This window comes from Leguminivora glycinivorella, chromosome 22 (assembly GCF_023078275.1).
Source record: "Leguminivora glycinivorella isolate SPB_JAAS2020 chromosome 22, LegGlyc_1.1, whole genome shotgun sequence".
Lineage (NCBI taxonomy): Eukaryota > Metazoa > Arthropoda > Insecta > Lepidoptera > Tortricidae > Leguminivora > Leguminivora glycinivorella.
The window spans coordinates 3,277,604-3,298,755 of NC_062992.1; the positions used below are offsets into that span (position 1 = coordinate 3,277,604).

General features: G+C 37.8%; 1 protein-coding gene across 2 annotated transcripts in view; it reads left to right on the forward strand.

The window, feature by feature from the left end:
* Window positions 1-21,152, forward strand: part of LOC125238018 — a 220,732-nt gene that overhangs the window by 64,422 nt on the left and 135,158 nt on the right. For both annotated transcript variants that reach the window (XM_048145299.1, XM_048145300.1), the window contains exon 2: window positions 19,439-20,037. In XM_048145299.1, the coding sequence (XP_048001256.1) occupies window positions 19,470-20,037 (568 nt within the window). In that variant the 5' untranslated portion in view covers window positions 19,439-19,469. The remainder of the gene's footprint in view (window positions 1-19,438; window positions 20,038-21,152) is intronic.

Genomic DNA, 21,152 nt, shown 5'->3' on the forward strand with positions numbered 1-21,152 from the left:
CAAGCTTCGCGAACGCCGTAACTGGGGGATTCAATTGTTAACGCCGCGCCATATTTCTGCAGCTTTCCGAGGAAGTTATCGCTATTCTGCATCGCGTTGCTGGAATAATGTGCCCCCGCCTTTGAGGAACCTGCAAAGTATTCATAGTTTTAAAACCAAGCTCAAGCAGTATTTATTAAACCACCAACTTAGCCAAGAAAACTTGAGACTTGACACGAGCTGCCTATAGTTAAACATTCTTTTCTTATCTTTACCACTTGTTTTTCGTTTCTTCTGCAGCATGATTATTTGCCGTTGATGTTATTTAATAATGTTCACCATCCTGTAAACTCGTACATTTGATATTTAGTAATTTAGTTATGGTTTCACACAAAATCACGTTTGTTATTGTCTTGTTATTGTCAAACCCAGTGTTGCCAGATGGGTTTGACGTTCCGTTACGCACACTTCTTAAAAATAGTACGCCAGTTCAAGTTTGGGTACACGAAAATGACAAAAATCAAAATGTATAGTCTACCAAGAAATACATAACTCATGATAAAAAAAAAAAAAAAACAATATCTTTTCATACAGAGATTGCAAAGAAAGTAATACAGCCATTTGTGTTTGTTTTTAGTAAAAGGTACCACTTTATCGATAAGGTTAGTTTATAGACGAATCTTTATGGCATTAGCGCCTTGTCGGCAACCGGAAAAACGGTAAGGCTCCTCTACATATTCGCGCAAAATGGGCCTACAAACGGGACGCAGCTTTTTTTAGAGGAGGACGCAGCAGTTAGAGGGAGTTCGCAATACTGATATCTCGCTCTGTTATATAGCTGCGTCCCGTATGTTGGCCTGTGCTGGGCTAATATGAAGAGGGGCACGTACGTTTTACTAGAACAAACACATATTATATTATGGCCGCTGTACACACATTGCCAACAGTTCCACCAACCCCCTTGGCCATGTGTGTAGAGGGCTACTTGGCCGTAAGTTAGCAGTTGGCGCTTGCGCTTGCCGGCCAACCGATTCGTGTCGGTTTTTTGTCCACACATCAAATGGCCCCTGTACACACATGGCCAACGGTTCCACCAGCCCTTTGTGAAACCCCTTGGCCAAGATAAGAGCCGCTGTTTACACATTGGCGAACCAATCACTTGGCATTGGCTCTTCATGAAAGATGGACGTGTAATGAAAAAATCTAGGAAATTCTTGGTCATAGACGTTGTCAGAAAAAAAGTATTAAAAAATAATAACCTTGTAGTAAAATTAAATTATTTGCAATATTAACAATTTTTTGAATATTCTGATAAGAACATTTATCTTTTTTAGGAAATACATTAAACATTTGCAAGGTTATTTTATTTCCTAAAATCTACACTATTATTGGCATAGATAAACTTATTATTTTCGTAAATATTTCACTACTGTCCTCTCTGACGGCTGACGACCAACTGAATGAAGCGCCAACGTGTAAACGCAGTTGGCCATTGGCGCCAAGATCCTTTGATGTGTGGACAAAAAACCGACACGAATCGGTTGGCCGGCAAGCGCAAGCGCCAACTGCAAACTTACGGCCAAGTAGCCCTCTACACACATGGCCAAGGGGGTTGGTGGAACTGTTGGCCATGTGTGTACAGCGGCCAAAAGGATCTTGGCGCCAATGGCCAACTGCGTTTACACGTTGGCGCTTCATTCAGTTGCTCGTCAGCCGTCAGAGAGGACAGTAGTGAAATATTTACGAAAATAATAAGTTTATCTATGCCAATAATAGTGTAGATTTTAGGAAATAAAATAACCTTGCAAATGTTTAATGTATTTCCTAAAAAAGATAAATGTTCTTATCAGAATATTCAAAAAATTGTTAATATTTCAAATAATTTAATTTTACTACGGGGTTATTATTTTTTAATCAATTTTTTCTGACAACGTCTATGACCTAGAATTTTCTAGACTTTTCCATTCCACGTCCATCTTTCATGAAGAGCCAATGCCAAGTGATTGGTTCGCCAATGTGTAAACAGCGGCTCTTATCTTGGCCAAGGGGTTTCACAAAGGGCTGGTGGAACCGTTGGCCATGTGTGTACAGGGGCCATAAAACACATTTATGATCGACTTTTGTTCGGCGTTATTAGTTCATATCATATATTTCTATGTAGATGGCTTTTAAGCAATAAAAATGCAATAAAACCACTTTTCCTTGAGGTGAAAACTATATGAATCCATATTACCTCCATATCCATAGTAAGGTAAAATACCCCATAATGGACGGTGATGCCATTATGGACAAAAAAATACAAATTCTTAAAAATAAGTATCTAAAATAAGTTTCTAAAAACTGACGGCTATGTACCATAAACTAGAGTGGTAGAGCTGTTTAATTTTGAAGTTTCAATTGATTCGGTTATTTCTGAAGGATTTGGAGACAAGATAAAATTCACCAGTTTACTGAAAAAAATATCAAGACGAATTCTTAGTACTTAATGTTGCTAAGAGAGATGAGTTCATGTATAAAATAATAAAAAAATAACGCACGGTGTAATCTTGAATGCGTTTTACTTACTGCATTAAGCATGAGATAAGGTATAAAATATACTAGTTTGTTGCTCCAAAGATATAAAGAAATGACGTTATTTTGCGAGTGTCCATTACTGGACCCGAAAAACTGCCTACCTCCTATGATGGACAAGGAACAATTTACAAAACCAAAATTTACAAGAAACAATCCTATGTTAAAATAACCCAAACTAATTTTATTTATGGTGTATAAAATTGACTCATTGCGTATCAGTTGGCTTTAAAAGTAAGATTTTAAACTTATTTCACTGTCCATAATGGGGGATCCATTACTGGAGAACTGCCGTCCATAATTGGAGAAAAAACACCTAGTTTTAATTTGTTAACTATGAAGAAACCAATAGGAGTATCTATTCTGCAATACGCTTGAAATGTAGAAGAAGGATAGGACATTCAAGATTTAACACGCTTGGCGGTAGAATTTTTACATTTATCAGTGAAATATCAAAAACAGGCGAATTTTGTTCTTAAACTGTCCATGATTGGGTCCGTCACCTTACATGTATTACGCGGTGAAAATTTTCTTTGTTTCTCCGCAGATAACATCGACCTAATTACCTATATTAATGCATACAATTGATCCTTTCTTGATGGATGAAACTAAAACTCACTTTCAAATTATTCAAGAAAACAAGCCGTAAGCCCGGTAAGCCGCCAAAGAAAAGAAAACGACTTTATGCCGCCTATGGCACATACAATCATAATATAATCACCGTATAGACAACCTAAATCAAACCGTAAGGTGTAAGGAACATGTTCCATATTGCCTTGACTAATCGATTAGATTTGATGATACTTTAACGTCATTAACGTCAACTTCACTTGATTTCATCTTGATTTGTGTCATATTTGTGTATTGCCGCACTTGGATGCACAGTACAGATAATCTATAGAAGTATGGGTGCGTTCCTAAATAATATTAATCGGAAAAGTTAAAATGATTTGTTTTTTTCAAGGGGAGTAGTAGGTAACAGTTGATAAATTATAAAATAGTACGCAAAACGGCTGATGAGTACGCGGGTACACACGACGGTGAAATAGTACGCCGTGCGTACCGATGCGTACCCATATGGCAACGCTGGTCAAACCTGTCTTTTAGTTAGTGTAGCCACCGCTGGCGCTAGTTGCAACTAGCAATTGCCGCTTTAATGTACACCCATAGTATGGTTCGACCAAACGTTAAAACGCGGCGTGCGCGATCTGGTGTACGACTCTTTTTCTTTTTAATTAATTTGGTTTTTTCTGTTTATAATTATTCTTTTTATTCTATGTTTCGATCACAGTCTGTTGTTATTTTTCTTGTAACGTTTTCACTTTCATAACTGTTTGACCACGTTCTTGTATGTGTTTTGTATTTCTTCTGTCTGTTACCCTCCGTGAATCTTTCTCACTTGATGGTCTCATCGGAAGATCAGCGCTGGAAGTCACCAGCAACACGCTGAGATGAGGCCATTTCGTGGCACTTCATTCCTTTCTGTCTTGTTGTTATTATGTGTATTTTGTCTTACCTGTGTTCACGAATAAACGTTTATTCTATTCTATTCTATTCTATTCTAAATCTAAATCGGTTCATCCGTTCGGGAGCTACGATGCCACAGACAGACACACACGCAGACAGACAGACAAACAGACAGACAGACAGACAGACAGACAGACAGACAGACAGACAGACAGACAGACGGACAGACAGACAGACCCCTTCGTTTCGTCAAGTTAAAAATGATTAGCAGAAGTTTTATTCTGAAGGTTGTAATGCAAGGTTCTACCAAGTTGTGATACAAAACACATGACTATTTAGTGGCCTATTTTACGAAGACACGAGTTTCAAATTAAATACATTTCGATAGCATTCCGGTCCCATAAGGCCTGATTTAGACGGCGTGCGAACTCGCAGCATGCGATTTTAGTTACATTGCGGGCTGTTGAGGTTACATACAATTTTGTAAAGTCGTCAAATACCGCAATGTAATAAAACTCGTATGCGAGTTCTCGTACGGTCTAAATGGGCCTTAATACTCGTGCTACCTTCCGCCATATATGCCTACAAACTTACTTTGAAAATGAAGAGTTCTAATACTTAAAGAATTATATTGGTAACATGTATAATAAAATTCTGGGACACTTTGTCTCCCAGTGAGATTGAAAGTACTCGTGATTCTGAGTACAATTGACCTAAAATTCCCTAAAAAAAAACAAAATAAAAAAAATGGCAAAAAAAAAAGAAATTCTCTAACCTGACACACGAAACACACATAGTAGTATCTATACTCTGTCAAACAAGTCTGTCAATAAATAAGAACAAAGAAAACTATAGGTATCCTTTTCTCTAGCACCATAAAGAAAAGGATGCATATAGTTTTTTTTATTCTTATTTACTGACAGACTTGTTTGACAGAGTATAATTGTGAATCAGACTACAGTTTTTATCAACACCCAAACGTCAGCAGTGATGAAACAATCAGGGAATGCCCACGGCACTGCACAAGGCAAGCTGAAGACAATACTTGTCAGACATGCCGTCTACCCACGTTGTACGGTTTAGGACATAACGACGAACATGTAAACGGACTTACGAAAACCATATATTGTGTTGCGAATTTAAACAAATATGGCGCCGTGGGACTTGGAGGGAATAACATACTTGGAAAGGACGTTTTTAGGAGTCAATAAACTGTGACGTGATTGTTATGTTGATTTTTTGAAGGTAAACATTATTCGTTTTTCGTGTAGTTTCGGTGCAAGTTGACACTCTATCTTACAACCTACTTGTGTACTGTGTTTGCTAATACTTAGTGTTCATATTTGAAATCCAAAATCAAAATCTAGGAGTCAACTGATAATAATTACTGTTACATATATTTACGACAAAATATGACATGACTAGCTTTTACCTGCGGATTCGCTCGCGTTAGAATTAGAAAGAGACAAAAAGTAGCCTATGTCACTCTCCATCCCTTGAACTATCTCCACCAAAAATCATGTCAATTCGTCGCTCCGTTTTGTCGTGAAAGACGGACAAACAAACAGACACACACACTTTCACATATCAGTATGGATATCGGCGTTGCTTTACAGTAACTGTCCGAAGATACAGCGTAGGTTTTACAGTGTAACTGGGGCAATTTTTTCAAACAAATCTCACTTCGCAACTGGTTCTTGTGAAATTTGATCTTCTCTGAAAAAGGATTATGTAATAATCTAATGGTTATGAAATATTTTGCCCATTCAGATTTTTTATATTTCTACAAATGCTGAAAATTACATAAAGGAATTAAATACCAATATCGCGTACGTCACTTACAACTATCGTGTGATACGTTTTTTAAGTATAGCGCAAAGTCTACAGCTCCCTAGTTATACAAAATTACAAATTACATTTTAAGTTCTAATTTATTGTTATTTTATTGAATCAGCAACATGTTTTAGACAGCATAAGCAATTTGAGTGCAATATTCTCAATACAGGAAGAGATACCTGTCCTTCTCTCGACAATTTGGACCCATTCCGCCCACTGGTAACTTAACGCGCCTTTGTCCGAGATTGTATCAAATGAGAGCCTTAATCGGAATTAAACTTGCCGATCTTGTACTGTCGGAGATTTGCATAGGTACATGTACCTACAACACTTGTTTGACGAACAAGTATTTAGGGTCAATGACTTAGAATTTTCATTTCAACTATTAGACAGGTACATGACTGGTGCAGTCTTTTTCATATTGCTTATCTATGTTAAATCTTTTGAAGTTAAATTATTAGTTCCAAGGGCACATCTCGGACACTGGCTATCAAATATATGAAAGAGGCGCGTTCCTAGCACACATTCTAAGCTCGTGTAGGTGAACGCGTACCATGCTTGTATGAGCGAGATATGACAGGTCGACTGTTCGCGTTTTTGACAGGGGGTAACTGTGAGGTAACCGAGAGGGGGTGGGCGTCACTTTCAGCGAGAGCGGAATTGGCCATACTGTACGATAGTACTCTTTGTTAGCATTTTAAAAATCAAATTATGAATATTATTATAATAGTGGTATAAAAACATAATTATATATATTTTAAATGTATCTTTGATTGGTAAAACATACTGTTTATTTTGGCAAGACGTAAAACGGAACGTCATAATTATTGTAATCTGTGGGTGGATAGAGAAACGACAACTGTGGAGTGAACGGACGTTAGCGATTAATTATCATAAAAACATATATGTAAAGATTCTGATTACATGTTGTTTATCTTCAGTAAGTGTTTTATTGTATGTGCTAACAATCAGAAGTGAAGAACAACTGAAACGCTCATCATCGCTCTGGTATGTACATTTGAATTCACTTGTAACGGAACTGTCATGTTTGCCGAAAAATGTTTTGCATAATTAAATAATATAATTGGTATTCATTAGATAAACGAAATATTGTCGGCAATTATTGGTCACTATTATTTTGCTCCAATTATGTATATGTATAGACATAAATGCTGTGCAACAAGTTAATCAGGTATTTGCTCACAATTTCATCTTTTCATATGTGTGATATTGAACTTTACGGTTTTGTAAATATTTTTTTTTTTTAGTTTGCGCAAGCAGCAACATGTAGGATTAGGGTTTCCAGAGATGCATACATTGGTGCATATAGTTAAGTTTTAGTAGCTAAATACGTACTTTTATACGCGTATGGTAGGGATGGCAGAACGGTTGTGGTATTCTCCTGAAGAATATCATAATTTAGGTATTGTGCGTACCTAACTGTTTATTGACAAGCAATCTTTGCTTTGAATGAATTAAACATATATATTTAAAAAATGTACATATATACAATTTTGTAAAATTGAACTCCCCTATCAACTCGTTTTGCGGTATGTAATAACCAAGCAACACAAATGGATTTATTTGTTTTAAACCGTTAACGCAATTTCATTCAATACACACTTTGTTAAAAAAAAACATTTTATGTCGTTTTATTACCTACTATCAATCAGGTATATTGTACGTACCTACGATACTTGTTTTATACTTACTCCACAAGAGTATCTTGTGTTGGTAGGCTACCATATCTACCATACAACTGCAAATGTTGAAGTTTATTTCCATTAAAACAAAAACGTCGGCTCGTTTGTAACTACAAAGAAAAATGCAAATGGAACTGTTGTAAATACAGATTGTTGAGAGCCAGCGCGGCTGACTAAGTTATCTAGTTAGCGCTCGGGTGTTTTGTAATAAAGTACCTATATAGTACTTAGCTCTCTGTCTACCTTGTTCTTACCCAGTTGAAGAGTTTGCATATTCTACGGCGTTCGATAGACATAGTTAATTAATAACAGTAGTTTTATAATACAATATTCAATAAATTATATATTTAAAAAAAATGGCGTCGCATTGAGTCAATTAGATACGCTCGAATTAATTCGTTATGTATATCTATAATATTATTGTTTATGTTCTGTTGAGTATTATCATAAATTCATATCCACATGCGTATTATATACGCACAAATGTATATTTAATATGTGCTAATGAAATCACATTTTTATCCCGTCCCTTAACGACCTATAAAAAAAGGCAGAATATTAAAATAGGAAAATAAATATGTCTGACGAGGATAGTAATCGTTACACTCCCCCGATACCTGATAATAGTCGGCGTAAGAGAACTCGGAGTCTCTCAACAACACGCACTGCTAAGAAGGCTCGCGGAAATAATGGTCGTGATAAAACTGACAAATCCGCATCGCGTGCTAGGGACAGGAGAGGAACACGTAAAAGACGCCATCGCACACCTACTAGACACTCTCATACGCGCCGTATGGGCCGAAGTCGATCACGGCACATTAGAAGCGCACGGCGTACTCGTCGAGCTAGTAGTAGTACAACTAGGACGTCTTCAGAAAACACCTCCTCTACGTATGGGTCAAGTAGCGACTACAGTGATTCGTCGTGTTCTCAATCACCCCGTTCACGGTCAAGAAAGCGCGACTATAATACAAGGCGTAAACATCACAGGTCGTCTTCTAGTAAAAGTGGGAGCGTAATGGAGAGATTTATAAACGCAATTAGTAACCATGGTAAAAATACTTTCATAGGTTCACATGACGTCATACCCAAATTTGACCCAAGTGAAAAGACTCAGTCAACCAAGGACTGGCTTAGAAAAGTAAACGAAACTGCGGCTATTTATAAATGGAGTGATAAACAAACCATCTTTCATGCACTTCCAAAACTAACGGGTTTAGCAAAGCAGTGGTATGAAGGACTATCAACGGTTAGATATTCGTGGAAGGAATGGCAACGCAAATTGTCTCGCAGTTTTCCAGATGATCGTAATTACGCTGATAGACTTTCTGAAATGTTGGCTAGAACAAGTAGACGGGAAGAATCTCTCGAAGAGTATTTTTACGATAAATCAAAACTGGTCAGTCGTTGTAATATAAAGGGCAAAGAGGCAGTCGACTGCATAATACACGGTATTTTCGACTTTAATATAAAATTAAACGCACAAGGAGCTAATTTTAGGAGCCCTAGTAAACTGCTAAGATACCTGCGTAGCATTGCTCTCAAACGGAACAGTAGGGACATAAAGAAATCAAGTAATTTGATAAAAACACCAACCCCCTCCTCAAAAAGCAACGAAATTAATAAACCCAGTCAGAGAACATTGCGTGTTTGTTACAACTGTTCCGAATCTGGTCATATTGCGCCTAATTGTCGTAAAAGTCCCCAAAAATGTACCAAATGCAGTAAATTAGGACATTTGCCCGCTTATTGTCGTCGGGGTGCAGAAAACGGGAGTACAAGTACCAACACAAACATGGCCAATACGGAAATTACTATTAAAAAGGTATGTATTACAGCTCAACATATACGTAGTAAGATTTATAATAAAATAGTTTACATTAATGATAATAAAAGGACCGCATTCATTGATTTCGGTAGTGAATGCACTGTGATAAAGAAAAGTACATATGAAGAATTGGGTCTAGTAATGAATACAGAGAACATGCCAATATTGAAAGGATTCGCGTTAGGTATATTGCAAGCTATTGGTAGGGTTTGTTTCGAGATAAAAGTAGATTTTATAAAAATAGAAACGGAAGCATATGTTGTACCTGATGAGTATTTAAACACGGATCTGCTAGTTGGACAGAACCTCACAGAGATGCCTGAAGTGACAGTTTACAAAACGAGTTCAAATCTAGTACTTTTCTCTAATGAGTCAGAATTTGATAAAATTCTCATACGTAACGTCGAAGACGTTACATTTACCAATTTACAAGTTATCAAAGTACGATGCGATATCAGTTATACTGGAACCATTTACGTACCTGGAAGTGTCTCACAGAAAGAAGGTGAAGAATTCATGATTTTGCCAGGTTTCTATTATATTAACGATGGTGTTGGACAAATTCCGGTAATAATGTCTTTCATGAGTCAAAATGTTTTGCTAAAAAAAGATAGACTCTTGTCCCGTGCAAAAATGGTGCCAATTGATGTCAAAACTACGCAAAATAAAACTCCCGATGAATATTTGGTAAATTCATTAAATTGTGACTCTTCTTGCGACTCTAATAGTCAGATCCAAATGATAACATTAGATATGCTTAATATAGGAGAAGATTTGACACCAGAACAGCAACAGCGTTTGTTAGATCTAATTAACGAATTCAGAGACTGTTTTGCATTAAACTTAAATGAGTTAGGGGTGACTAGCGTAACGGAGATGCACATCAAGTTGCAGGACAGTTCACCAGTCTCGTATAAACCATATCGACTACCTTATAGTGAACGATTGATTGTCAGAGATTTGATAAATGAATTGCTAGAGGCTAAAATCATACAAGAGTCAGATTCATCTTATGCAAGCCCGATAGTCTTGGTAAAAAAGAAAAACAACGAGTATCGCTTATGTGTTGACTACCGGGCACTGAATAAGAAGACGGTGAAGGACTCATATCCGATGCCAGTTATCGACGACCAGCTAGACCGTTTGAGCGGCCAAGTATACTTTACGAGCCTTGACCTTAAGTCGGGGTATTATCAGATACCTATGGCCGAAGACTCCATGCATCTAACGTCCTTTGTAACGCCTGACGGCCACTATAAATATACCCGCATGCCCTTTGGTTTGGTCAATGCTCCGGCTGTGTTTCAACACATGGTCAATAAAGCTTTAGGGAAGGATAGATATGACCTTGCTATCCCGTATATGGATGACCTATTATCTCCCGCTACATCTATAGACGATGGTTTGGTAAAGTTGAGGAAGATACTAATGTCTCTGCGAAACGCAAAGTTAACTTTGAATATAACTAAATGTCATTTTTTCGAGAAGAAGCTAGATTACTTAGGGTACGAAGTATCGAATGAAGGGTTACGACCTGGTGCAATAAAGACTGAAGCAGTTGCCTCATTTCCTACTCCAACGAATGTACACCAAGTGAGACAGTTTGTGGGCCTATCCAGCTTCTTCCGAAGATTTATATCTGGTTTTGCTAGTATTGCAAAACCCTTGACTAATCTCACAAAGTCTAACATTCCATGGAAATGGGGTACTGAAGAAGAGACTGCATTTCAAGACATAAAAGCTAAATTAGTTGCTAGACCGATATTGGCACTGTATGATCCATCCTATTTAACTGAAGTACATTGTGACGCGAGTAAATTAGGGTATGGCGGCATTTTGTTACAAAGGACCGATGATAAAACAGCGCTCAGACCAGTAGCTTACTTTAGCAAACAAACAACTAGAGAGGAGGAACATCTACACTCCTACGAGTTAGAAACCCTTGCTGTTGTGTTATCCCTTAAAAAATTTAGAACATATTTAATAGGGATTCCGTTCAAAGTATACACTGACTGTAATGCCTTAAGATCTACATTAACAAAAAGAGACTTAGTGCCCCGAATTGCTCGATGGTGGTTATTACTTCAGGAGTATAATTTTACTGTTGAGTATAGACCTGGTCAAAATATGAAGCATGTGGATGCTCTCAGCAGAAATCCCATTCAAAGAGATTCTCAGGATGAAATGGAGGAAATACGTCAGTTTGAAATCATGCATATTACGTCAACGGAGTGGTTGCAAACTGTCCAAATGACTGATCAGAAGGTGAAATTAATAAAATCAATTTTAAATACTGATAGCAAGGACATAAAGGATATCACTCAGAATTACGTTTTGAAGAATGACAAACTGTATCGTAAAGTAGGTGACGGGCTAAAGTGGGTTGTACCCAATGGTGCAAGATGGCGTGTGTGTCAAATGTGCCACGACGAGGCAGGACACTTTTCATTTGATAAAACCATAGACAAAATGAAGGCAGATTATTGGTTTCCTAAAATGAATAGGTTTGTGCGTAAGTATGTTTCGGCTTGTCTGAGCTGTGCGTACAATAAAGCCCCGACTACTAAAAGCAGTGGGTATTTGCATCCGATACCAAAAGGCAACATTCCTTTCCACACATTGCATATGGACCACCTCGGACCATTTGTAAGGAGTAAACAGGGTAATTCTTATATATTGGGAGTTATTGACGGTTTCAGCAAATTTATTTTTATAAAAGCCTTGAAAAATTTAAAAAGCAAGACGACAATTAAGGTTTTAACCGATATATTTAGTATAATAGGCAGCCCTAAAGTAATTATCACGGACCGCGGTACTAGTTTTACCTCCGCTGCGTTCACAAAATTCACAAAGTCGATCGGTACAAAACACATACTTAATGCCGTGGCGACTCCTCGAGCAAATGGTCAAATAGAAAGGTACAATCGTACCATACTCGAGTCGTTGGCAGCTTCTAACCACGGCCAAGACGAGCGTGACTGGGATCAACATATTAATAATATCCAAACAACACTGAATAATACTGTAAATCGTGGAACTGGGACATCACCGTCAGAAATCGTTTACGGACGTAGGATGACTAGCCCTCCAGAAGGCCCTGTCTTAAATGCTGTTCAAGACGATGACTCTGATATACAACGGGGCCATGATGCAGATCCGTTGACACAAAGTGAGCAGAACGCGAATACTAGTGTGTCTGAAAATGATAGGAATGAGATCCGTGAGACGGCGGTGGAAAATATAAAGAAAAATCAGGCAAGTATGAAAGCTCGATATGATAATAATAAAGCACCTACCAAATTTTTCAATGTAGGTGACTTGGTCATGATTCCTAACAACCATTTTCCAGCGAACGGGAAAAGCAAAAAACTGTGCCCTAAATTCAGAGGACCGTTTAAAATTAGCGCTGTCCTCTCAAATGATCGCTACGAAATTGTCAGCATCGATGGACACGCTAAGCGAAAATACAAAAGTATATACCCAGCTGATGCTTTGAAAAAGTGGATAACTTTTTCATTACAAGATGACAAAGATGATATTACTAATAACTCCAGCGACAGTAGCGATTATGATACCGAAGTGACTCACGAAAAAGATGATTAGATATCACAAATTGTGTACATATTATATATTATATAATCCACCAATAACTATCCTTTCATATTCCCTTAAAATAAAAATTAAATTACTTTCAAGTAGCAAAGTCCTATCCCTACTGAATGTTGCAGGACATAAAGCCCTAGTCAACAGTTACTTCTTCAACGTGGCGTGTCTTGCTGACTCATGCCATTAATGGAAATGAAATGTGTAAGTAAATATTTAAACATTTTATTTGTGTGACTAATGATAAACGAAATGTTCTGCATTCAACGACACTTCTGCAATGATATCTTGCTTTAACTGTAATAAATATAGAATTATGCTGAAATATGCCGTGTAATACGGTGATCAGTGCCTAAATTAAAACTAGTGTTAATGCTGAAATATGCCGTGTAATACGGTGATCAGTGGTTAAAATTTGTGTCTATGCTGAAATATGCCGTGTAATACGGTGATCAGTGGTTAAATGAAAACATGAGTTAATGCTGAAATATGCCGTGTAATACGGTGATCAGTGGTTAAATGAAAACATGAGTTAATGCTGAAATATGCCGTGTAATACGGTGATCAGTGGTTAAATGAAAACATGAGTTAATGCTGAAATATGCCGTGTAATGCGGTGATCAGTGGTTAAATGAAAACAAGAGTTAATGCTGAAATATGCTGTGTAATACGGTGATCAGTGGTTAAATGAAAATTAATGTTAATGCTGAAATATGCCGTGTAATACGGTGATCAGATTAAATGTAAATTGGTGATTATACTGAAATATACTGTGTAATACGGTGATCAGTAATCAAATAAAATTACTGAAAAGTTGAGTAAATGAGATTAACTTATTTTGTTTTTATATGTTACAGGTATTCCAATAGAGGAGCAGCTGACGCCACTTCAACAAATCATCAGGAACAACCAGGAGACGAAGACTTGATTGCGATTGAATAATTATTTTATTTTACATTGTATCACAATTGTTTTTTTTATGTACTTTTCTTTTATGATTGTCAAGTAAAAATAGAGTATAGAGACATACTTTCATGTGAATGGCCGGAACGGAATAGGGACATTCCGTCTAACAGGAAGGCCGTCTGTTAGCATTTTAAAAATCAAATTATGGATATTATTATAATAGTGGTATAAAAACATAATTATATATATTTTAAATGTATCTTTGATTGGTAAAACATACTGTTTATTTTGGCAAGACGTAAAACGGAACGTCATAATTATTGTAATCTGTGGGTGGATAGAGAAACGACAACTGTGGAATGAACGGACGTTAGCGATTAATTATCATAAAAACATATATGTAAAGATTCTGATTACATGTTGTTTATCTTCAGTAAGTGTTTTATTGTATGTGCTAACATCTTTATTATACTGTGCCAAGGGTCACTAGCATCAATGTCAGACATATGTAGGTACGTACGGTTAGGTACGTGTTTTTGTCCTATCCTAACAAAAAAGACTTATTCTACTGAGGTATGCTAAACACAACGATAATATGCTATTTTCTATTACAGAAATTCCTTAATCCTTATGTTTCATACACAATAAGGAACTTTATAACAGAATTTCTGTTGAGACTTCAGATGACAGTGTCCTTAATGCAATTCACGAATAAGGCCCCTTTTCTAATAGACAACTTTACATAAAAGTTCTTTGTACTTATTTATAATCTTCTCAACCCAATAATTGAAAAGAATTCAATAGACAAAATGCGGGTGACGCCATTCAAAATGAGTCCGATTATAACGCTCCACTACTCCATTTTAAGACGGCGGCTCGATGAAAAAAACTCATTTCAATCACAAAACAGGTCATGAACCCGTCTACCGAAAACTATTCATCTAGAACAGGAAATCTAATACATTACAAGCTTGCACAGAAAAGGCCCACGTGCAAGATAAAGCTTTTGTTATGGTATGCAGACGATAAGAGGGCTATTCTTGTGAATATCTATGGATTTGTGTTTGTCTTTATAATGGAATAGGTAAATGTGACGTTATCTAGGTAAAGGGACCTCATTGTCGATGGCGCTTACGGCGTTATGAGCGATTTCGTGTACAAATACGACCCTTTTACCCAGTTAATATCACATTTAAATACTTAGATCTTTCGTATAGTGCCATAATAATATGGGTGTACTACTTGTACTATTATATATTCTGTGGTACTATACCGTAACAAATGTAATTACTATGCACAATGAATAACGCCGTTAGAAAAATACTGCGGAGTTTTAAACGAAACATAAGTATGAAAAAAAATTAAAGGTTTGTAGATTTTTTTTAAGGCTACAGAAACTATTCCATATCGTGTCTTCCCACTGACTTTATATGTATGTTTTTACCTTACATTAGATATTTTTAATATACCTGTAGTTATAATAAATCTGAGTTCATAGTCATCACCAAATCATTATCGATTAGCTAACCGTCTCAGCTCTAAAAATATGTATTTGCTCTAAATAAAATTAGTTTTGACATACGATCCGATATATATACATATTATTAGACGTGAACCCGATCACAAAACCAGGCACGTACATCGGACTATTTACATTTACATTACACGATTCACACCTGTTCGAGTGAACCTCATTTAAATCACCTGCGTGTTCTATAGTAATTCTAGGGTTCCAGCTAAATTATCATCACGGGCCAATCAATATATTGTGTTTAGAGAACTTGCTCAATACAGCGCGGCAAATCTCGACTGGGGAGCAAATGTAACTGGTCCATTTTTTCCATGTGCCCGCCGGTTATATATGGTAAGCGTGTTCAGTGGATACATGTAGAACTCAACAACATAGTGTAATAATGGAAAAAATGTATTAGTTACAATTGTCCCCCAGTCGAGGTTTGCCTCGCTGTACCTTACAAGAAAAGAAAGACACTAGATAGTGTACTTGCAGTGATATAGACGGTAAACCAAATCTTGGCATTGAAAAATGTCGTGAAATTCAAATTTTCAATGGGAATCCTGCAAAAGGATTCATATAGGAGGTGCAAGCACAAATTGCTCGCCCTTAGAGTTGGTCAAAGGCGCCTAGCCTTCAGAGATAACATACACTACCCCGATTCCCGGCTTACCGGGTTTACCGGGATTCCCGGCTTCGCCACCGGTGGGCTTGATCGCTTTTTCTTTAGTGTGTGGTATTTCAGTTTATAATTTATATATAGTAGTGTTACTACTTAAGAAAATAAACCAATCAAAAAAATATTTAATAAAATAATTTGATTTGTTCCCTACATCAATTTTTTATAGATTTCGTTAAGTTTCATTTCACTTCATTTGATCAACTTTCCAACATTTAGTTAGGTTACCTACCCCTTCATATTTGTAAGAGAAAGATTTGTTCTTTCGTCTGATCTCCTTTCTTCATAAACCTACACCGAAAAATGTTGATGAAAAGTCGAAAACACTTTGCCTACATTTTCGTCTATGTTCCCTAAATTTTAAATACTTATGTCTCAAAAATCTCTAAATCAAATACACCCACCTTTAAACTCAAATCTAGTTTGTATGTGCCTTCAAAGTTTTTGCTCAGATTCTTATAGCAGGTTTTTTGCTTGTAATAAAATTTAATAGATCGACCACTTGCGTGATATAACAATACGTAATGACTTATGTAGGTACTTGTTTGGCGGGCGGCGGTGTAGACACCTTGACTTAGTTCATAGGCAAGATGATAAATCTTTATCGGTTTGTTTTTGTATCTGATTGTAGTGTTATAATTATCAGTTTTTTTTAGTTAGAAGAAAAAGTGTTTGAATAACTAGTTAACTACGTACATTGAAATACCTATATCCCATACTGGCTATTTTGGATTGCAAGATAACACAATTTCGTCCTAGTTAGAATCAAATAAGTTTGTTCTCCATTATGACCTTATAAGGACAACGTGATATTCTATATTTTTACCCATTAGACGAAAGTTAGGAAAGAGTTAGAGGAAGAACAGTTTACAAAAGTATGGGCCCTAATGACTCTGTTGACTGCTTACCATCAAGCGGGCCGTATGCTAGTTTGCCACCGATATGATATTAAAAAAAACCGGCCAAGAGCGTGTCGGGCCACGCTCAGTGTAGGGTTCCGTAGTTTTTCGTATTTTTCTCAAAAACTACTGAACCTATCAAGTTTTAACTATAAAACTCCCGTGAGACTCATACATATTTAATTGAACCGAAACATGTCGAACGCTATATCGACTTGAGTAACCCGCTTAAAATATTTTTAAACCTATCAAGTTCAAAACAATTTTCCTAGAAAGTCTTTATAAAGTTCTACTTTTGTGATTTTTTTCATATTTTTTAAACATATGGTTCAAAAGTTAGAGGGGGGGGACGCACTTTTTTTTCCTTTAGGAGCGATTATTTCCGAAGATATTAATATTATCAAAAAACGATCTTAGTAAACACTTATTCATTTTTAAATACCTATCCAACAATATATCACACGTTGGGGTTGAAATGAAACAAAAAATCAGCCCCCACTTTACATGTAGGGGGGGGGGGTACCCTAATAAAACATTTTTTTCCATTTTTTATTTTTGCACTTTGTTGGCGTGATTGATATACATATTGGTACCAAATTTCAGCTTTCTAGTGCTTACAGTTACTGAGATTATCCGCGGACGGACGGACGGACGGACGGACGGACGGACAGACAGACAGACATGGCGAAACTATAAGGGTTCCTAGTTGGCTACGGAACCCTAAAAATGTTTGAGGTATTAGATGTTTATTCACAGTGCCTAGTCTAAAATACTTACGTCGTAGTTACCTTCGACAGCTATGTCGCTGCGCATAATCAATATGGCAGGTCTCATTCTAAGGCCTGGTTTAGACGGCGTGCGAACTCGCATGCGATTTTAGTCACATTGCGGGCTGTTGAGGTTACATACGATTTTGCACAGCCACCAATTACCGCAATGTAATAAAACTCGTATGCGAGTTGTCGTGCCGTCTAGATGGGCCCTAAGTATACCTAGTATTCGTCTCCATTTGGACGGTTTTAAATAAGCTCCAGTTACGATACGATATATGACGGCTCTTCAAAGAACAACGTCAAATATTAATACGGACGGACATGTGATCCACTTACACTTTTGACGCACCTTAATGTTCGAATGGGTCTGTTAGACTACTAAATAATGAGTGCCAGCACATGTCGACACCTCGTATCATCGTGCGAACATCTAGCTATCGTGGCATAAGAGCTTCTGCGTTACTTACATACATGTAAACTTGTACCTTGTACTAATGTACTTACTTGTGAATCTGGGTGTTCTGTTGTTTACGAGCTGTTATTTATTTATCGCTTGACAATATAACCTGTCTGTAATAGTCTTGGTAGTTTAGTTGATTTACTTTAGTGCGTTTTCACATCATCCGATCCGATATCGGATGTAGGACCGATATCCCATACAATTATGCCGCCACCTCTGATTTTTTGCCTTCTCTTGCCTTCTCCTCTGCCATTGAATTCCTTCCGACATCCTGGATAGTGTGAAAACGCACTTACGGTTTCCGATGAAGCTGAAAATGTGCAAACAGGTAGGTAAATATGCCAGGAGACAATGTACCATTGCACTGATCATAATGGAAGCAAGGAGTGGTCATTAGAACACTGAATTAAACAGCGAACAAATCAAAACAAAACTACAAAAATAGCGTCTATTATTTGTGTGTGGAATTGTTAGAATTGTCTTGATGAGGATCAGTTGTCTATGTAAAAAATAGTACAAATTAATTGAAAGGCGACAAGCCACGACCTTGCCTTCTGATAAGCGACATAAAAAAAGTTGACACGTATCCATCCCTTCAACCTTGTCAGTCAAGAAGTTTTTGTCGCATTGATATCCTATGCCAGTGATCATAATAAAAAATATGACGACAGTATAAAAATAACCATAATCTCAGCAGCCAACTGAAAAAAACCGAATGGTTTTTGACCGATACAGATGGCCTCTGCAACCCAACCGGAGATTGGCGTGCAAACAGCATATAGTTCTTATTCAAGTTTAAGTTAGCAGGCATGCAGTCTTTTTATGTCGGCCCTTAGTTGAGACCAAAGACACATGTACGTAACTCAGTATATTATACAGGTAGTCTAAGAAAAAAAAGTACCTCAGAACCAAATAGAAATAGGTACGGTGGCCTAGATGGCGTCACACCTTTGGGGGCTAGATGGCGCTAATATTAATATTTTTGACATTTGACACATATAAAGCTAAGAATAAAGTATATGGGTCTAATGGTCAAAACTGAGGTTCAAAGGTTTTAAGCCTATGTCGAGAGATGGCAGCTATGCACTGTGATAGACATTATACTTTAACAGTATATGTCTCTATAATGATCGTCTTTGGTTGAGACTTTTCCAGTAAAGAATTTTATAATCTTAATAGACATCAACGAATTTGACTAAATATTGGTAATTGTTGTTGCAGGTGAAGCGCATCGCATCAATGGCCTGAGAGCATGTTCCGGACGGCGTCAGTGGAAGGCTCCGCGCCGCGGACGCCCCCGGCCTACGCCCCGCACCCCCCCTACGTCCCTCCCCGTTTCTTCCCCCCTCGGATCCGTCCCCCTCCCCCGCAATACTGCTTCGACGCCGCGCGCTTCGCCTGCGACGCATCCAAACCGAGGTACCTCGATGTGGAACGAGAGCGACTGGTGACGCGATGGTTAGCTGAAGCAAATGAGGCTTTAGTGAGACGGGATCGGCCGCCGAGGTATAAGCCTAGGAGTAGTGAGCGACGGCCGGATTACTTAGAGAGAAGACCAGCACCAGAATGGGCTGATAACTTTTTGTTAGGGCGAAGGAATGGTTCGGTGGAGCCGGAAGAGGACTGCAGTGAAACAATGACGCTGAAGGAGTTTGTGGACAAGTTCTCGCTGCCTCGTGTAGTGAGATTTGAGGGGGAGGAGCGGCCGGTGCTGTTGTACCGGGTGCTGGAGGCTCACCGGCGGGTGGAGGCCGTGCCGCTCGCCGGCAAGAAGGGCAAGATGGTGGGGAAGCCGCTGTACATACCTGATTCCTATGATGGTGAGTTGTAGCTTAAGTTCTCTATATTATTTTTAGCAAGGGGTAATAGGTGGTTGAGGTAGGGGTGTTACAGTTAGTGTAAAGCCTCTGTGCACGCTGATATTGGGCGTGCAGTGGCGCGGGGAGTGCGGCGTGCATGTCAAACAATTGAAGCTCATACAACTGTCCTGAGTCGACGCTGCATAGGGTACCGCGCCGCTGTACGCCCCGCTAAACGCTCCATTTCGAGCGTCCACTCAGGCCTCAATCATTAGGCTAACAACAATGCTTTACATGATACCTTTAATTAAGTTCTAATGAAGAAATTACAACAAAATCCAGTGTCAATTGGAGTGTAATTGTCTTGCGGAACGCACATCTTAGTTCGCGGTAACAATGGCGGTGCGTCACAGTATACCTCGGTGCAGTATGGGAAGATAAACTATGAGTTTATGATAATACTAGCTTTTGCCCGCGGCTTCGCACACGTTAGAAAGAGACAAAAAGTAGTCTATGTCACTCTCCATCCCTTCAACTATCTCCACTTAAAAAATCACGTCAATTCGTCGCTCCGTTTTGCCGTGAAAGGCGGACAAACAAACAGGCATACACACTTTCCCATTTATGATATTAGTATGGATAACTTAAGTACATCTACTTATGCGAGGAGCTTTAGAGCCGCAACCACAGCACCTTGGGTGCTCAAAAATATTTCCCAATTTATCTACTTAGGCGTTAGAGGATATTAGTAAGCATTTCTGGCGCTCTAATGTATGTATCTAATGGTGAATTTACATTTGTTTAAATTTTTAGGGTTCCGTACCAAAAAGGTACAACAGGAACCATTATGGTGCGACTTTGTCCGTCTATCACATTCCTAAATATCTCTAGAGCTCCTTATGCTATTAACTTGAAATTTGGAATAGCTTTTTATATTAAATATGACATTTTTAAAGGGTATAACCACAACCACTGTTTGAAAGTTCACGCTAAAAAAATTGCCGGTACGGTATACTAGGTTAGATATAATATACCTTTAAATCATATCGAACTCCTAATTATCGATCCACTATGATAATTATGTTTAACGGAACTTCATTCAACTCGAACTTTATTGATGTGTTTTTAATTTTTAA